Source organism: Hirundo rustica, chromosome 3 (genome assembly GCF_015227805.2).
Source record: "Hirundo rustica isolate bHirRus1 chromosome 3, bHirRus1.pri.v3, whole genome shotgun sequence".
Lineage (NCBI taxonomy): Eukaryota > Metazoa > Chordata > Aves > Passeriformes > Hirundinidae > Hirundo > Hirundo rustica.
Genome location: NC_053452.1, coordinates 45,592,976 through 45,608,584, shown reverse-complemented (window position 1 = coordinate 45,608,584; position 15,609 = coordinate 45,592,976). Strand labels below are relative to the sequence as shown.

At 38.8% G+C, this 15,609-nt stretch overlaps 1 protein-coding gene across 4 annotated transcripts in view; it reads left to right on the top strand.

Annotated features, from left to right (window-relative positions):
- ARID4B (AT-rich interaction domain 4B) overlaps positions 1-15,609 on the top strand; it is an 87,815-nt gene that overhangs the window by 70,281 nt on the left and 1,925 nt on the right. For all 4 annotated transcript variants that reach the window (XM_040057519.2, XM_040057516.2, XM_040057517.1 and 1 more), the window contains 6 exons: positions 5,313-5,397; positions 6,133-6,325; positions 7,750-8,958; positions 10,821-10,931; positions 13,207-13,422; positions 15,031-15,177. In XM_040057519.2, coding sequence (XP_039913453.1) covers positions 5,313-5,397; positions 6,133-6,325; positions 7,750-8,958; positions 10,821-10,931; positions 13,207-13,422; positions 15,031-15,177 — 1,961 coding nt within the window. The remainder of the gene's footprint in view (positions 1-5,312; positions 5,398-6,132; positions 6,326-7,749; positions 8,959-10,820; positions 10,932-13,206; positions 13,423-15,030; positions 15,178-15,609) is intronic.

Here is a 15,609-nt window from a genome sequence, read left to right as displayed (position 1 = left end):
ATTCACCTCTTTGCATCGTGCCCTGGTGATTTGCAGGTGCACCTGAGCTTCTGCCAAGGAGGAATCTCGCTCTTTCCAGTCTTGGTACCAATCTTCTGTAGAATTTTGATCTACTTTGATCTACAAGAATAGGATCTGACATAAACTATCTTCAGGCAACATCTGTAAGCATAGTGGACTGTGAAGTCAAGATATGAGGGGAGATGCAGCCTGCTCAAGGTGGGAGCTGGGGTGTGACTTGCGTTTTGGTCCAGTTCTTACTGAGGAGGTCTCCCTTGGAGTGAATTTTGCTGAAATTTTCATCCTACTCACTGAAGACTACTGTATGTACCATTCCAAGAGGTCTCTTGCTTTTAAACTCTTGTTTTGGAATTCACATGTAAGCATAGAAGTTATTTTTCTTTTTGAGCAAATATCATGCTATTATCCGTGCTGTGAGGTGAGATGATCAGATTTTTATTTGGGCAGTACCACTTCAAATCTGAAGAAATGAGAAGTCAAAAGTGAGTCTTCTTCACCTTGGAGATCCCAGCACCCCAGTTCTTAAAGGAGAAATCAAGATTGTAAATTTTTAACTCTACATTTTAAACACATCTGCAGATTGATGTCAGAGGTATTATTTCTGTGACTAGGGTATGTTTGACAATAAAAGCATTTTTAGTTAACTTGCACTCATTTGAGAAGTAAGGAGTGTTGGTTGCATGGTTGGTCTTTCTGGCAGCAGGACTTTGTTCATATTTTCACCTGGTGTTTCAAAAGAGCCCTCTGAAAAGTTTTGGGGGGGAGTAGGATTCCTCACTGAAAAATATGTCAGTGATTGAGATTTAGCTGTGGGACTGTGTGTGGACTCTACTAAATGTGGCTGATTTTTTTCATGCGTGTAAAATTAAGTTTATGGATTTGACAGAAAGAGTGTGTAAGCCTCAGCTTTAGCCAGCATCTAAACACTTTGACAGTTCAGTATTGTGAAGGCTAGTCTTGTAGGCTGTAATAGCTTGATTTGGCTTTCAGTCAGTGACAACCTGCAGAAGCAGTTGCCTTTGTTGGGTAGGAAGCAATTCCTTCCTCTCCTTATTCTCTTTATTATTGCAGATTCCTTAGCAGGCACAAGTATTGTCTGTACAGTACAGGGGGTGTACTGAACTAGGATCTGCTAATCACCCAGGGTTTTTTTAATTCTGTCATTCTTCTCCTCCTTAAAGCTGACTTTTCCTGTTTTCCCTTTTGGTGAAGTATGTCGTGTAATGGCCTGTACTGTAAACTCGTATGTTTTGAGCAGAAATCCTAAATAACTACTGATGGTTATCACAAGTTGATTTCAGCATCCATCTGGAATTCAAGATCACTGTGTGTGTGGGCATGCTCTCATTCTTTAGGGTACTTGGAGTGAAGCTGGGTAAACTTGATACTCATCTTCATTAGTTGGTTTTTTTAATATGCTGTGGAACAGTGACATTAAGAACTGTGAAATTTTTTTTTGTTTTAAAGAGTAAATAGTGCAGAAGCTGTACAGCACTGAGCTAAAGTATCTGGTTGTTAGCAAGAGATTCAGGTGATGTGTCTCTGCACAAGGACTCTGAATGGTAGTGTTCAGTGGAGCCTGACTTGTAGTCAAAGGGAGTGGTAGAAAACTCTACCGTGTTAGAGGGACCTGTTTATTTACCACGTGTAAACCAGAAAAAGCAGAGGAATACCGAGAAACTGTACTTCTTCTGACAGACCAGTGATGTTCTGAATTATGTGTGCTTAATATGTAACTGAAACTTCTTTAGGGCCTACAGTGCCAGTTCCTTCTGTTGTGATTTTAATCTTCAGCTCCTAGTGCAAAGAACAGTTTATTGTGTGTTTGAGGTGACTTTCTTCTGCAGTGTATTCCCAGTAATTAGAAGGTGCATATTTAAAAAGCATTTAGATTGTTGAAACTGTGTGTCATTATGGTACAACATCACAAGACATGTTGTTCTTGAATGTTTCAAATGTTTAAAGCTAAGACTTACTATTTTCAACACTTCTTTCCTTCAGAAGTCTGCATGTGAAAGTGCTAATTTCTGTCTAAGTTTGTTGAAACATTACTTCATATGCTGATTTGATACTTTACAGTCAACCACTGAAATTAAATGTGAATCACAATTTCGGGTCCTGGAGGGTAATGTATGTCATGGGGCAGGGGGGGGAGGGATTATTTAGAAAAACAAAGAAGAAATTAGGCAAACTAGAATCCCTATCTAATATTCCAGTATTTGAGTATCAGACTAGTTTTTCTTCTTTCTTTGATCACAGCAAAAAAAAATATTTAATCCTCACTTTTTAGCAGATACAGGTAGTATACTGGACCTTTTCAGTGAATTTGCCAAGGCTTGCTAGCTCCTTGAGGTCCCTTGTCCTTCTGAGAAAAGTGGTACCTTTGCTAGTATAAATCTAGTCTAGACAAGTATGCTTTCTTTCTCCTTTCTCCTCTAGTACTTCTGTGGAAGATCGACTGTGCAGTCTCTGAGAGTATGCTGTGCTGCATTTTATTTTGCAAGCAGTGCATATGAATGTAATAGTATCAGTACATACTCTGATGCAAGGTGCTCTTCTTTGTCTTCTTTTGGCAAGGCAAGGGGATTTTCTTTATGAAAGCGTTCCAGGTTTTCATATGAAACCTGATTTAAAAAAATAAGTAAATAATAATTCTTTATTAAATCCTCAGTCTTGATTTTCAAAGAAATCCGTGTAACCTCTTTTAGAAGCAGCTCCCCATATTATCTCCTTCCTCTCCACTCTTACCTGCTCGCTTTAGGGTGATGAAGCTGGTACATGTGAAAGACAGCACTGCGGTAAAATAACCGAGGTCCTCTGAAAGTACATGCTTCTTGTTACGAGAGCTGAAGAACTTTTCTGATAATATTTTTGGGTTTTGTTTTGTGAACAGACTGTCCAAAGTAAGATGAGTGATGAAGTAAGTGTTCCTATGTTAGCAGGTGCAGTTCTAGAAAGAGGGTCTAGTCTGAGTCACACACCCCATTTTAGATGCAGCTTTCAGGGTGCTTCTCTGTCTTGCAGTGGAGGAGAATGTAATTTAGGGTCAGATTGTCACCTGTGGCTTGGAATATATCTCTTGCAGGATCCATTTCAGCCTGGGGTCCAGTTGTCCCAGGTTTAGGCAAACCGTATGCATTTGATGTGTGAGTAGTGAAAGGAGCTGTGTGATGCAGAGGTGTGAAGTGTGGGCAGCTGATTCCTTGGAGAAGATGGGAGATTTCTGTGGCCTCCTCGCAGGGCCTTGTCTGCAGTTTTGGGTGCAGTCAGGAGTAAAGCAGGGTATGCTCTGGCCAGCAACTGTGACTGTCACATATTAGTGTTCTAGTTTGTGCTCCTTGAGAAGAGGGCTTGCATGACCACCCTTTCTAATAGATGATGCGTAGGACTCTGGTATGGACAGGTATTCTCTTCAGATTCTGCACTTGTCTCCTTTGGTTCAGTGTGCCCCCATGTCTGTCAGCTCTTGCCTCAGCAGGCACTGCAGTTGCCATGAATCTCAGACAGTGTGGGCTGTACACAGACTTTGCATAGGAGGAGGATTAATTTCTTATTGGAGATGCATAAGAATGAGTGAATACAAACTTGGTGTTCTAGCATCGTGGCAGAAAGGACATTGTCAGAATCCTCACTTTTCACCGTGCGTTTGTCAGGTCCTAGTACTGTTTTCCTGCATGTGTTTAGATCTAATAAAATACTCCTGCATTTCTCTGGGTCACAAAATCCATTTGGCAGGCACTTCATGGTATCCTTTGTGCAAAACATGTATTTGTCTTGACGAAAGATTGCTTCAAATAGGGTTTCCCACAGTCTCATAGAATATGGGATTGTTCCATATGAGCAAGTACTCGGCAGAATTGCATTTCAGTTTGAACCTGTTTACTGACATTTCAACTGGTAATGACCGTAATAGTACAATGACAGGGGTGTCTGCAGCAGTGTAGCAGTCTTGGTATATCATGCATGGTCTGCTGTGGGGTTTTATGGTTTTTATTCTTACATGGAGGGCAAAAAACAGGACAACTTGTTTTGAGAAGCTATTTTTCAGACTGCTGCTATTTAATTTTTCACTGTATTATTAGGTGAAATTTAAGTTAGGAGAATACAGTATTTAGCTTCTGAAATCGATTGTATAGATCATAACTTATAATACATAGGAAAGCAAGTGGAAAACTTGCATGTTTTTCCCTAAATATTTTGAATTTATGTCAATATTGTGGACATAACTGGCAGTGGATGCAGAGAAGGTGAATTAGGACTGTATCAATAGTCACTGCATATATCAAAATGATGATCAAGTAAGCTGGAAAGCCAGCATGGTGATTGTGCTCAACTCCATCTTGTATGAGTTTTTTTGGAGAGTGTGGTTTGGGTTTTTTAAAGTTGTTTTTTTCCCCTCTATTTTTATGTTTACCTAGGAGGACCAGAATTTGTTTGTATGTACATTCAGGTCAAAGTTAATACCAGCTAATTTTTAACTGAACTGTTTCTTATGCAGATGGTTCTTGAATTTACAGTTTTAAGTAGTAAAGCAGCTTATTCTTACCAGGAGGAAAAAAAAAAACCATGATTTAAATGATTCTTGAGTTTTTCAGAAATACACAATCTGGCAAGCACTGTAGTTGACAGTATGTGCTAAGTATGTGACAGTATATTACTAAGAATGTGCTTCTTTGGTCTTGGATTTGTACTTAACAGGTCCAATCTTGAATAACAAGATGCCTGTTGTTAATATCTTGGTGCTATTTAGTATGTTTTTGTCTTGTATCGCTCTGATAAAAAATGGAAGCCTTTAACAGAAAAGGAACTGAAAAATGTCACTGTGAAGTCAGTAACTCAAAGTTGGTGACCCCAAAGGGTTACTCACTCCAGATAACTCTTTTCACTCACTCAGATCAAGAGTTTATTTTTATTAACTGGTCACGGTTCATGTAGTTGAAAGGATTTATTTTATTGTTGAGGTGTTACAGTGTATAAATAGGAAGTAAACCTTTTAGAGGTCTGTACAGATTCCTCATTCAAGTGGTTGTTTTACCTGCATGCATGGATTTCTGCTGTTCTGTGCAGACTGGAAAAGAGGTTTTGCATTTACCCTTCAGTGTAAAAAGAGATTAATCCTCTGAACCTTAGCTGAAACTTCACAGACTTGAGAATTCCACAAATTACTTGATTCAAATTCCAATTCTGTTTTTATGTGGCTGCTAATTCTCTTTTTCCTCAGTTAAATTTCTATTGTGATGTGATTGTCTGCTTAAAACAATAAATGTGTATGATTTTTTTTTTCTGTTTAGGTATGATGAATGGATAAAGGCAGACAAGATAGTGAGACCAGCTGATAAAAACGTACCAAAAATTAAGCATCGAAAGAAAATAAAGGTAATTTTTCTCCCTTTTCTCTCTTGTTGCTCCCCCATGTTGGTTTGATACACAGTTAAGTAATCCTTACCTCCCTGACCTGAAAATGCTTATCAGGCAAAGCAGCTTCATAGCCTTTTAAACATGGATACTCTTTTCATCATGGTTTTGGCTTTTCTCCTTGAGGTGAAGAGGGGGGGCTTCGCTTGCCTTCTTTCCTGAATTTTTAATTAAATGTGAGTAGTCGTCTACAGAAGACGAACGAGAAGGATACAGATTATTGTCAGTGTTGGGAGGCAGCTTGAGGGGGTGAAATTTGAGAGCTCTCTGATTCTGCAGAGCAAACCTGTGGACCAGTCCATGTGCATGGGATTCTCTAATTTTATTGCCAAGATTTCTTTCAAAATTGATTCTTCCACAACTGATATTCAGGCTTAGATGATGACATGTCTCGGACAGTGGGCTGCAAGGAAGCTTTTCCTTCTGCCACTGCTGATCCTGGCATCCTGCAGTGCCACTACTTGAGCGCTGGTTGTGTTTGTTTTCCCATTTGTTACAGTGTTGACAAAGTCCCTGTCTTCAGGAGAAAAGTCTCAGCATGGAGTGTAGAAAGGTGTTTGTAGTCCCTTAAACAAAGAGGAGAGCTTTCCTCTACAGATTGAATGTTAAAGATAACTATAAGCATTGTTTAATTGTAATCCTTGGTAAGATGTGTGCTCCAATGAGAAGAGTTTTTGTATCTTTTTTTTCACCTAGAATAAAACTGACAGAGAGAAGGAAGAGAAGTATTCTCCTAAACCTTGTAAATTGCGCCGCTTGTCAAAGCCCCCCTTTCACACCAGCACATCACCAGAGACTGGGTCCAAACTTGACAGCGCTGAAGCCAAAAATACTGAACAAGCTCCAGTTAAATCAATAGAAATTACTTCTATCATTAATGGGCTACAAGGTATTGTACTTAAAAGCTTATTCTGATTCTGTGAATGGCCTTTGAACGGGAGTAAATGACAGTGTAGAATAACAGATGCAGCTAAATGCTTGAGTCTGTCTGGCTAATTATAACATCATCTTCAGAAATAACCCTTGGACGAAAGCAGTGTTGGCAGTTTCTGTGAATGCAGTGTGTTAACAGTCAATTACATTTTGTGTTGCCATCCTTTTTTTTGTTTGTTTGTTTGATACAGAGCAAAACATTTTTGCTTCCTATCTAATTTCTAAATTTTTAATTTTTGATTTACCTAAGCTATAGGACCCATTATTCATATCTGCTTGTCTGTTGTTGCTAGCACTGTGTTCCCCTGCCCACACATTTACAGAAGCATTTTAATACCTACTTGCTTCTCTTCATTCTTAGTTTAGAGCATGCTTCCAGAGAAAGAAATCATGTATGGTATGGGTAGTTTGGGTAACCACAAGCTTTTGTAGAAGCTGTGTGAATTTAATAATCATTCCAGCTTATTTGAACTTGGATGACACTGGCCACTGGGTTCCAAAACTGTAGATAGAATAACAATCAACATAATCTATAATGCTTCATTTCCTAAGGAAATGAGAAACAAAAAAAACCCCAATTAGCGATGATACTATTATTAGTGATAATTAATCTGTAATTGACTTTACAAATCAAGGAGTTACATACATATATATATATATATATGTATATGAGCCAATTCCTGTGTTTCTCCTTGAATCCATATCTTTTTGCACTGAATGAGGTTGCTGTTGATTCCTTCTGAATTATATATCTTTGTTCTTCTCTCAGTTTCTTTATTGCTGACTCTGAATTTTCTTGCAGTTGCCCTACATTCTTCTTGTCCATTTGTTTCCCTAAGTGCCTTTCTTTATTGCTTTCACTTCTTTTTCCAGGCTGATCATCAGGTTTGTTTGTTAGGGAGTATCCAATATGTGTGTTGTTGTTCTGTCATTTAGACTCTGGATTTTCCAGGGAAAATGATATCTGTGTTAGGGGCTTTGGAAAAAAGGTAGATAATGGTAGTATTTGTAACCATAAGAAATATGTAAAAGGGTGTCTTTCATTTTCATGTTTGGGTAATTGTGCAGAAGTTTGTATTTTATGGATTAATGCACTCTATGCTTTCTCTACCTCTTCAGAAATTCCTGGAGATGTACTGTATAACAGAGAATCTTCCTAGTTTCTAATCTAGCATGAGTTACACCATGAGTTTTTGAACTCTTCAGGAGGTACCATTTAAGAAAAGAGAGACCGCTAGAGATCCCTGTAGTATGTCTTCGTATCTGTACAGTTTTCTTTAGTTGTTTCGTTGGGGGTTTTTTAAATAATTCTTCATAACCAGAATCAAGACAAACTTTTCTTGTTTTGTTTTTGTTTTCTTTGGCTTTATTTTTAATTAGCTTCTGAAAGTTCTGATGACAGTGAGCAAGAAGATGACCAAAGTGCCCCGAATATACATGCTGATGGCAAAGAGGAATCTCAGCCCGAAGCCATAAGCCAAGACAGAAATGAACTCCGTCTAAAAGAGCAGAGCGGTTCCTCCCTCCTAGAAGAAACTAAAGCTCTTACAGATGCAGCAGTGCCCAAGTCTGTATCCAAGTCTCCTGAAAGATTGCGGAAAGAGATGGAAGAGTTATCTGAAGATAGTGACTCCGATGGAGAAGACGACGCCACAAAGAAGAGAAAGGATGGAAAGAAGGAGATTGTGGATAAAACAGCAAAACCTCAAGTGAAGCGTGGTAAACGAAGACACTGTGTTGCAGAGGAGTCCTTAAAGACCGTGTCACCTAATAGAAAGGATGAGAAGTCCAAAAACAAAGATTCCCTCAGTTTAGAAAACAGCAGTAACAGCTCCTCGGATGAAGATGAGGAAGACAAATCTAAACTGAAAATCACTCCAACGAAAAAGTACAATGGACTAGAGGAGAAAAGGAAATCTTTACGGACAAGTACTTTCTACTCTGGATTTTCAGAAGTGGGAGAGAAAAGAATAAAGCTTATAAATAACTCTGATGAAAGACTTCAGAACAGCAGAGCGAAGGATCGAAAAGATGTGTGGTCAAGTATCCAAGGACAGTGGCCGAAGAAAACGCTGAAGGAGCTGTTCTCAGACTCTGATACTGAGGCTGCTGCCTCTCCTCCACATGCTGCTCCTGAGGATGCTGCGGCAGAGGAGCAGCTTCAGACTCTCGCAGAAGAAGGCATTTCTTTGCCTAACTGTGAACTTGAAAAATCTTTGCCAGCAAGTGTGGATGTTAAACCTGTTGAGGAGAAGCCGACTGAAGTGGGTGAGAAGAAAGTTGACTTTCCAAGCAGTGGCAGCAATTCAGTGCTAAATACGCCTCCTACAACTCCTGAGTCACCTTCCTCTGTAACTGTGACAGAGTCCAGCAGACATCAGTCCAGTGTCACTGTCTCTGAGACACTGCCACCAAATCAAGAAGAGATCCGAAGCATCAAGAGTGAAACGGATAGCACAATAGAGGTGGACAGTGTGGCAGGGGAGCTGCAGGACCTCCAGTCTGAGGGAAATATTTCTCCAACAGGTTTTGATGCCAGCGTCAGCTCCAGTAGTAGTAATCAACCAGAGCCAGAGCATGCTGAAAAAGGTAAAGGAATGGGTAAACAGCTATCTCCAACCTAACTAGCTCTTATTTGTAACATTGCTGATGTGTTTTCATTCTGTTTTGGTTACGGTGCAGGGAAGTTAATTGTTGCAGGAAGTAGTAGCCTGCTGTCCATTTCAGATGTGTGGAAATGGCACAATCATCTCACGAATAAAATGTAATCTGTCAGCAAGTTTATTGCCCTTTCATTAGAAATTGTGGTGGTTTCACTGAGGGACAAAGGATAAAAGAATGAAGTTTATACTGGATATTGCAAAAAAGCCCAGAGCAAACTGTAATAGCTTGTGTAAGGAACATTTATTGTAGCAAGATGGAAGTATTTTCAGCACCCTCCTTAAGGCAGGAGATGTTTTTCTTGCATAAAATTTGATTCTCTGTAAGTTGTTTGTTTTGGGGGAGAAAGCCCTCTTGCAGCTAGGGTGCTTAGGCAGTCATTTCTAATTTGTATTTTTCTAGAACATTAACTTACTAAGATTCAAATCAAGCTGATAAAAGCATTGACCTTTTCAGCTATGTTTCATTTTCATATGTGATTTTTCAGATTGAAGTTCTTTCCTGAAACCACTAGAGAATGAGGGTAATAAACACTTGTGCACACAATGTCACTCTACTGCTGCCTGCTTTTTAACTGCTGGCAAGGCAAGATCCAAAAGCTTTTTTTCTGAAAGTTACTGGTCGTTTTGCAGTTCATCAAAAGTACAGCTAACTTCACTGTATTTTAGTGGCTAAAAATTATGAACGCAAAGAAAGAATACACGTTTTGTTTACAATCCTGAGACACAAGTGGCTTTTTTTTTATCTCAGTAGATTCTAGCTAACAATTAGCTAATTTTTTTCAAAGCTCCCTTAAAGGTGTGTTACCTTCAGCTTTCAGTTGGAAATGTTCTTCTGAAAATATCCAACAAAACTTGTTTCCTTGAAGGAGAGAGTTTGGAAGAGGTGAATGTGTACCCCTCAATAAATACACCTGTATCGCTTTGCTTATTAGAGATGTGTAGGTTTAGAACTTAAATTGCTTAGCGTTTTTTTAATGAAAGTAGTTTATTGCCACTTGAAAGAAGTTTTACACTATTGTAGAAGAGTATTTTTATATGCATTAGACTTTAACTTCCTCTCTGATTTTGTCAGCATGTTGCCTGTTTCAGAAAATTGGGTTCCTTAATTTAAATTGTTTTATTCCAGGGCTCATTTTTAATCTGTAAGTCACATGGTTGTGAAACAACGTTTGAAGAAGTCCTAAAACACTCTCTTTTAGCAGGTGTACTAGAGTCCTTCCATGTTCCTTTTCTACCTTTTTCCCCTTGTAGTCACAAATACCGGTAGAATTTTCCCCTTGTTTTTTGTTTGCCTTTCTTTTCTTTCCTTTGTTCTTTTTTTTTAAGCATTATCTAAGATTCTTTTTAACACCTTCAATCAAAGTAATTACTGACCACAGATTACAGCTTTGTTTTTTTTTTCTCACAGCTTCCAAGTAGAGCAAACTTGCAAAAACATTTTTTAGTCCCAGTAGGTCTTGATAAGTTTTGTAATAAATGTATTCTTATTTAATCTGCAGTATTAAAACATAGCAAATCCATGTGGTTCAAGAGAAATTCTGGTGATGCATATGGGAAAGTAATTTGTAATCATCATACATGTGCACTCTGTGCAAAGAAACTTTGTCTGCCTTCCATTGTCTTTCATCTCTTCTGTCAACAGAAGTAGAAAACTGAGCTGCATCAAGGATAGCCAGGAACAGTTGCATTGTTGTCTACAAGCTTAAGTTTTGAAGTGTTTTGTGGGAGAAGTGCAAGCATTTATTTAATTTCAGTTTCTTTTTTTTTTTTTTTTTTCCCCAATTATAGTCTGTACAGGCCAAAAAAGACTTAAAGATGCTCAGGGAGGAGGCAGCTCCTCAAAAAAGCAGAAAAGAAGCCACAAAACATCTGTGAGCAGCAAAAAGAAGAGTAAAACTAGTAAGTACAGCAGCTTAGTGTGAAATAAAAGGTGTGAAAGTAGCGTGTTGTTTGTTCAACTGATTGTAGGAGATGAAGTCTGTTAATAAAAAATGCATTAGGACAAAATGTTCTCATCAGGGAATTCTCAGCACTGTTTAAATGAAGAAACTGCTCTACCTAAACGCCAAGATGTTTTCAAATGTCTTGTATTATTATTTCTGGGCCTCCTTCTAAGAGCTCCTTAATACTGTGTAATTCAGGAAAGCCAAGAAGAGTGAATGTTTCACATGTGGCAGAACTGGGACAGGTATCTCTGTATCATAGCTGCCTGCTTTAGAGGGGAGACTGGGACCTGAAGGAAATCATGCTCTGTATTTTTTGCAAGATGAGTTTTTAGAGGTTAATATCTCTACCCTGTAGCAAATATGAAAATACGAGAATAATTTCAGAAAAATATAGCTTCTTGTTTTCTTCCTGTTACATCTATGGTAAATAATGCAGCTTTTGCAGTTTTTTGTAGTTTTAGAAGCTAATTGGAATAGAAACCACAGTACTGGGTAAGGGAAGCTTAATAAAAGCAGAGGTGTGTTAGGGGTCGTATGCACAGGTGTTTGGGAGACAACAATTACTGTGTCATTTCACTATTAATACAAAAATACCAGGAAACAGCTAGAGACTGAAGCCTGGAGGATAACTAAAAAGTGGAGTTTAAGCAAGGATAAAAAGCATATGCCATGCCTTTTTTTCCTCTCTCTTCCCCCAGCTTCCCTCCCCTCTTTCTATTAACAGCTTTTACTAAAAGTCTGTACTTGCTGGACTGGTATTTGCTTTCACTCCACCTGTCTTCCATGTTCATTGATCTGCTCTTTATATTTTCTCATCCTTTTTAATTCCATTTCACTGGTCTCCTCCTTTCATAATCCTTATTCCTATCCTCACCTCAGAAATTAAAGTAATAAAACAAACTGAATTTGCAGGACAAATACACCATTTTTAGCCTTGCCTTTATTCCCTTGGATTTGGTGAATTACTCTCAACCTATGTCTTCATCAGGATGAGAAACTTCAAAGCTACTACTACATAGTCCTTGGTGTGTGCTCTTTTTGTTAGACTTCAGGCACTATTGGATATAATAAGGAAAATAAATAGATAAAATGTGATTCAGCTGTAAGCAAAAAAAACCCCAAAACAAACAAACAGCTTTTGACAAAATTCTAGTGTATCTGCTAAAATGCTTTGGTGGGAGCTTCAGCTCTTGCCTTTGCATTAAACCAACAAGCAGCTCGCCAAGCTCTTTCACACTACATGTCTTGGGTATTCAGTTTCTCCTGAGTAGATCACCAGATCATAAAGGCCAAAAGGTTCAGGGCTCATTTTATCAACACCTGGGGCAGGTACAACTGAGGCATACATTTTTCTTTATATATATATAAATTCAATGTGTTTTTAAAAACAACTCTAACAGTTGAGGTTCTACAGATTTCCTAGGCATTTTATTCCACTGCTTTGCTAGACTTTTGTTGAATTACAGTCTCTTGTGCCTGCTTTCACCTCAGTTTTATTTTAGTAATGCTACAAAACTTCATCCTTTCAATCATTACTCATGAATCTTGTCTTTTAGATAGATTTTGTTACTCTCCTTTGGGTGGTTTGATTAAAAACCTGTGTTCAGTCTGTTGCTTTAAAGTTTTTTCAGCATGAGGTAAAGTTCTTCTGTTTTGGGTCAGTGAAAAATCTTTTTCCAAAATTAAAAAAAATTATCATCTTGTCTGAGGAGTTTGTAGACTGTGTCACACGTGTTCAGGTTATTGATAGTGATTTTAGTAGAGGAAAATTAAAATAAAGGTGACATAAGGCTAAGAAAAGGCTGTTTGCCCTGATTTCTGCTATACATGTCCTAAAAACGCAGTCAAAGGTCTGTCTGTAACTATTAGCTCTAAAATGGGATAGAGATTTATGTATATATATTGAATACTGCATTAGGAATTGATGTTAGAAAGAGCTAAAGAGGAGATGGACCATAACAATCAGTCTTGTGAACTCTTAGAAAAAGTCCGGTCCCCTGAGCAGGCAGATGTGGTTCATTTTGACCCCATAACAAACCTGGTTTGTGCTTCAGTGACACAGAGAACATCGAGCCAAGCTGCTACACCAGGGTGGGCTCTGTTGTTTTAAAGGATTTGGGTCAGATAAATTCCTGTTGTATGAAAATGGGCACAGAGTTTGCTTCTGACAAGCTTTAGTTTGGGCTTTGTTTTGTAACAGTGTCTTCAATGTCTTCTTGTTTCTTCAGCCAACAGCAGCGACAGCGATGAACTATCTGCTGGTGAAAGTGTGTCCAAGTCTCAGTCAGCAAAAGCGGTTTCTACTGGCATGAAATCTCACCAAACCAAATCACTCACAAGAACACAGTCTCCAGGAAAATGTGGTAAAAATGGAGAGAAGGAGTCTGATCTCAAAGAACAGAATAATCGTTTGCCCAAGGTTTACAAGTGGAGTTTTCAAATGTGTAAGTATTTTCTTGAAAACACACCTAGTGTCATCTTGTGGCATAGTGTAAAAAGGCTTTTTGAACGTTCTGTATTTTGGCTTTCTTGTTTCCATGCTGAATTTGCTTAAGCTTGTGATAAATCCTCTTTTTGTTAAAGGTGGTTGTTTTTTAATTTCTTTTTTTGCAATTTCAGCACAGAGAACTGCCTATGTCACACTCTTTCAAGACTGTTTTTAGATCTGGGTCCTGAGCTGCCTTGCTGTTCTTGTGCTGTACATACCTGTCATTTCGGCATGAACATGTGCGCTTCTTCTGTTAATATTTCCTTGCTGTTTTATTTCTCATTCTCTAGTTCTTATTCAGACACTTAGGTGATAGATTTGTAATTTTTTCCCTGGCCATTTTGCATTAGTGAACCAGCACATATTTGCTATTTCTAGTATTAAGAACTTTGTTTCAGTCAAGCTACTGGTGCAGCTAGGGGTGAGCAGTGTGGGAAGGATCCTGCATTTGCCTATCTGAAAAACAGATTACTGGTTTCTTCATTCCCTCATATTAGTGCAACTTACCAATTGAATCTGACTTTGCTGTTTTTTGGGGGTTTTTTTGTTTTTTTTTTTAATTTCCTCCTCAACCCTGAATCTCAGCATTAGCCTACTTTTAAAAATATTTTTTCTCAGTAGTTCTTTGCAATCAGGTTACATTCTGCTGCTCTTCATGATTATGTAATATAAAAGGTCTTTATTGTCACTTACTGCCCTGTTGAGATTTGTTGAACACTTTCCTGGTGCAACACATTTGAAGGGCTTTTGCTCCTTCCTTTCTTTTTACCTTGGCTACACTCCACACGCTAACGTTGCTTGGCAGAAGTTGGTCTGTGGAGTGCTGTTTGACACATTTCCTGCTGTAGACGAGTCAGATACTTGAACTTTCCTCATTTGCCAAAGCTTAATATAGTTGTGACTCCTGGTCCTCTGGTGCTGCCCTCATTACAGGTTGATGTAGTGCATTTTGCACCCCACAGCAGTTTAAATGATTCTTAAATGCTTTTGAATGGAGTGTCTCCAGTGTAGCTTCACTGGACTGAACCACGAGTTTCTCCTGCCTGTGCCACCCACTGCTGTGTGCCGTGCTGTGGAGAGCTCCCAGCTGGAAGCAGCCAGAGGGGCAGCTCCTGTGCTGGCCATGTCCAGCAAGGTCATCCTGTATGGTTTTTCCTTATGGTACATATGCCAGGGACTTCCCAGTGTCTGGGGCCAAACTGAGCTCCAGCAGGGACCGAAAGCAACAGGCTCAAAGCTAATTTTGGCCCTGATGTTTTCATCCATTGTCTCAAATTTTTTTTTTATCCTTTTCCTCCTTATGAGGAAAGGAATGCATTTTTTTTCCTGTCCCAGTTCCTTAAAAAGGCTTCAAAAAGCATATTGCCTTACCTTGTAAAGAATAATAAAAAATGAGCAAATATGCGGTGATAAAGAGCAGCTGCTTCTGCTGTTGTTTCTTAGCTTTGCTGTCTGCTCCTTCAAAGCACATCACAAAGATCAGAGTACCTTCCACTCTGCTGACATCCAGAAGTGCTTGGAAATGCTGCAATACAATAATTAACAGAGATTGTTTAACTTGCAGCTGACTTGGAAAATCTGACTAGTGCCGAGCGCATAACAGTTCTCCAAGAAAAATTGCAAGAGATCAGGAAACATTACCTGTCCTTGAAATCTGAGGTGGCTTCCATTGACCGAAGAAGAAAGCGCTTAAAGAAAAAAGAGCGGGAAAGTAAGTGCTGGAAACTAAATTCTGCTTTTAGAGGGCTTAATTGCATGTGATAAGATAGTACTGGATAATTTTCAGGGAGATGTGTGGTTTTGTTGTTTTGGGAAATGCTGTGTGCAGGTGTTTTACGAACGTTAGAAGCGTCAGATACCCAGCGACTGTGGAAGGGGAAGAGCATTACCAAGGTGTGCAATCTGTTTAATGCTCTTGAGGCATTGCTACTTCATACATGAAAAAACATACGGAAAATAAACTTTCCTAAGCAGGGTATTGATTTCTAGTTTTTCTTCAAGTTACAAATAAATTTACTGTAGTATTGCTTGTGGGCCTAGTTGGTGCCTTCCCCTTAGGATAAGGGGTTTGTTCCATGACTTTAAGGGAGACTGGTTAAACGGAGTGTTTCCTATGCAAACCAGGCAGTGGAGGCTGATTTCA